The sequence below is a fragment of the Pteropus vampyrus genome, unplaced genomic scaffold, assembly GCF_000151845.1.
Source record: "Pteropus vampyrus isolate Shadow unplaced genomic scaffold, Pvam_2.0 Scaffold8026, whole genome shotgun sequence".
Lineage (NCBI taxonomy): Eukaryota > Metazoa > Chordata > Mammalia > Chiroptera > Pteropodidae > Pteropus > Pteropus vampyrus.
In genome coordinates this window covers 909-1,874 of record NW_011896807.1, presented here as the reverse complement: position 1 = coordinate 1,874, position 966 = coordinate 909, and the positions used below count along the sequence as shown (strand labels likewise).

Sequence of the window (966 nt, the reverse complement as noted above, 5' to 3'; positions counted from 1 at the left end):
AGAATTAAGTGCCCTCCTCCACCGGAGGGAGGATGCTGTTTGCTTGGTATCCCAGGGGCTTCGACTTGAGTCAAATTGGCAGAAGGAGAATGATTCGATTAGTGTGAAAGGGACAGAGGCAGGTGATGGGGGACGGATGGCTTCTGACATGCCAGCTGTAGAAAGATCAAATCGAAGTCATTCAGGGTCTTCTAAGCAAAAGAATTATTCTTCTTCATAAATCTAAAAGATGCCCATGTAAATATAATTGTATTAAATAATGTTTACTATCGATTCGGGAAAACACCAGCCAACTTGAACAGGGTCGAGAGCACGTAACTGGGGAAGGTAAAACCCTCATGGCCCGTCCGCAGCCAGGTGGGGACATATTTCAGAAGATTCTGTCATTCCTTGCTCTCCAGTGCTCTGAGATTTCTTCTTGGTAAAGCTGCCATCTGATGCAATAGGCGAGGAGACTCAAACTCGTCCCTCATATCAGTACTTAGTGAAAACGGCTTAGCCCTGATACAGGGTTTAACCCCTGGGGGCAGGAAGAAACCAGAGGAAGAAACGGGTCTGCCAGAGACCAAGACCTTGAACATCTACCCCAGAGGTGAAGGTTCTGGAAGTGGCAGGTACCAGACATTTCCTTGAGGGGGTCTGGCCTTGTCCCTTCAGGAGCCACTCACGCACTACACCTCTGCCTCTCCAGAGAAATTTCTCAAAAGTGACATTTTCACCTCTGCACTAGGTGCTGCCGGCGAAACGCAACAGAGCAGGTGAGGCAGATCCGCCAGCAGTGGCTGGCCCTCTGCAGAGCACCCCGCCTGAGATGCTGGAGGGGGAAGGTGTGTGTGTCCGTGGGGGGTTATAAACTAGGTCGGACAGGTGGATCCCGAGGTACACATAAAGTTCCACCTTCATGGAGATTGTGGGGACAGCAAATGGGGAGAAGCAGATGAGGGGGGAATGGGAAAGGCAGGGGAG

The 966-nt window shown here is 50.7% G+C and overlaps 1 protein-coding gene across 1 annotated transcript in view; it reads right to left on the bottom strand.

Annotated features, from left to right (window-relative positions):
* Positions 1-53: 53 nt before the first annotated feature.
* Positions 54-966, bottom strand: part of UBE2QL1 (ubiquitin conjugating enzyme E2 Q family like 1) — a 1,788-nt gene continuing 875 nt past the window's right edge. Inside the window, exon 2 of the mRNA XM_011386784.2 lies at positions 54-155. Within this exon, the coding sequence (XP_011385086.2) occupies positions 99-155 (57 nt within the window). The 3' untranslated portion in view covers positions 54-98. The remainder of the gene's footprint in view (positions 156-966) is intronic.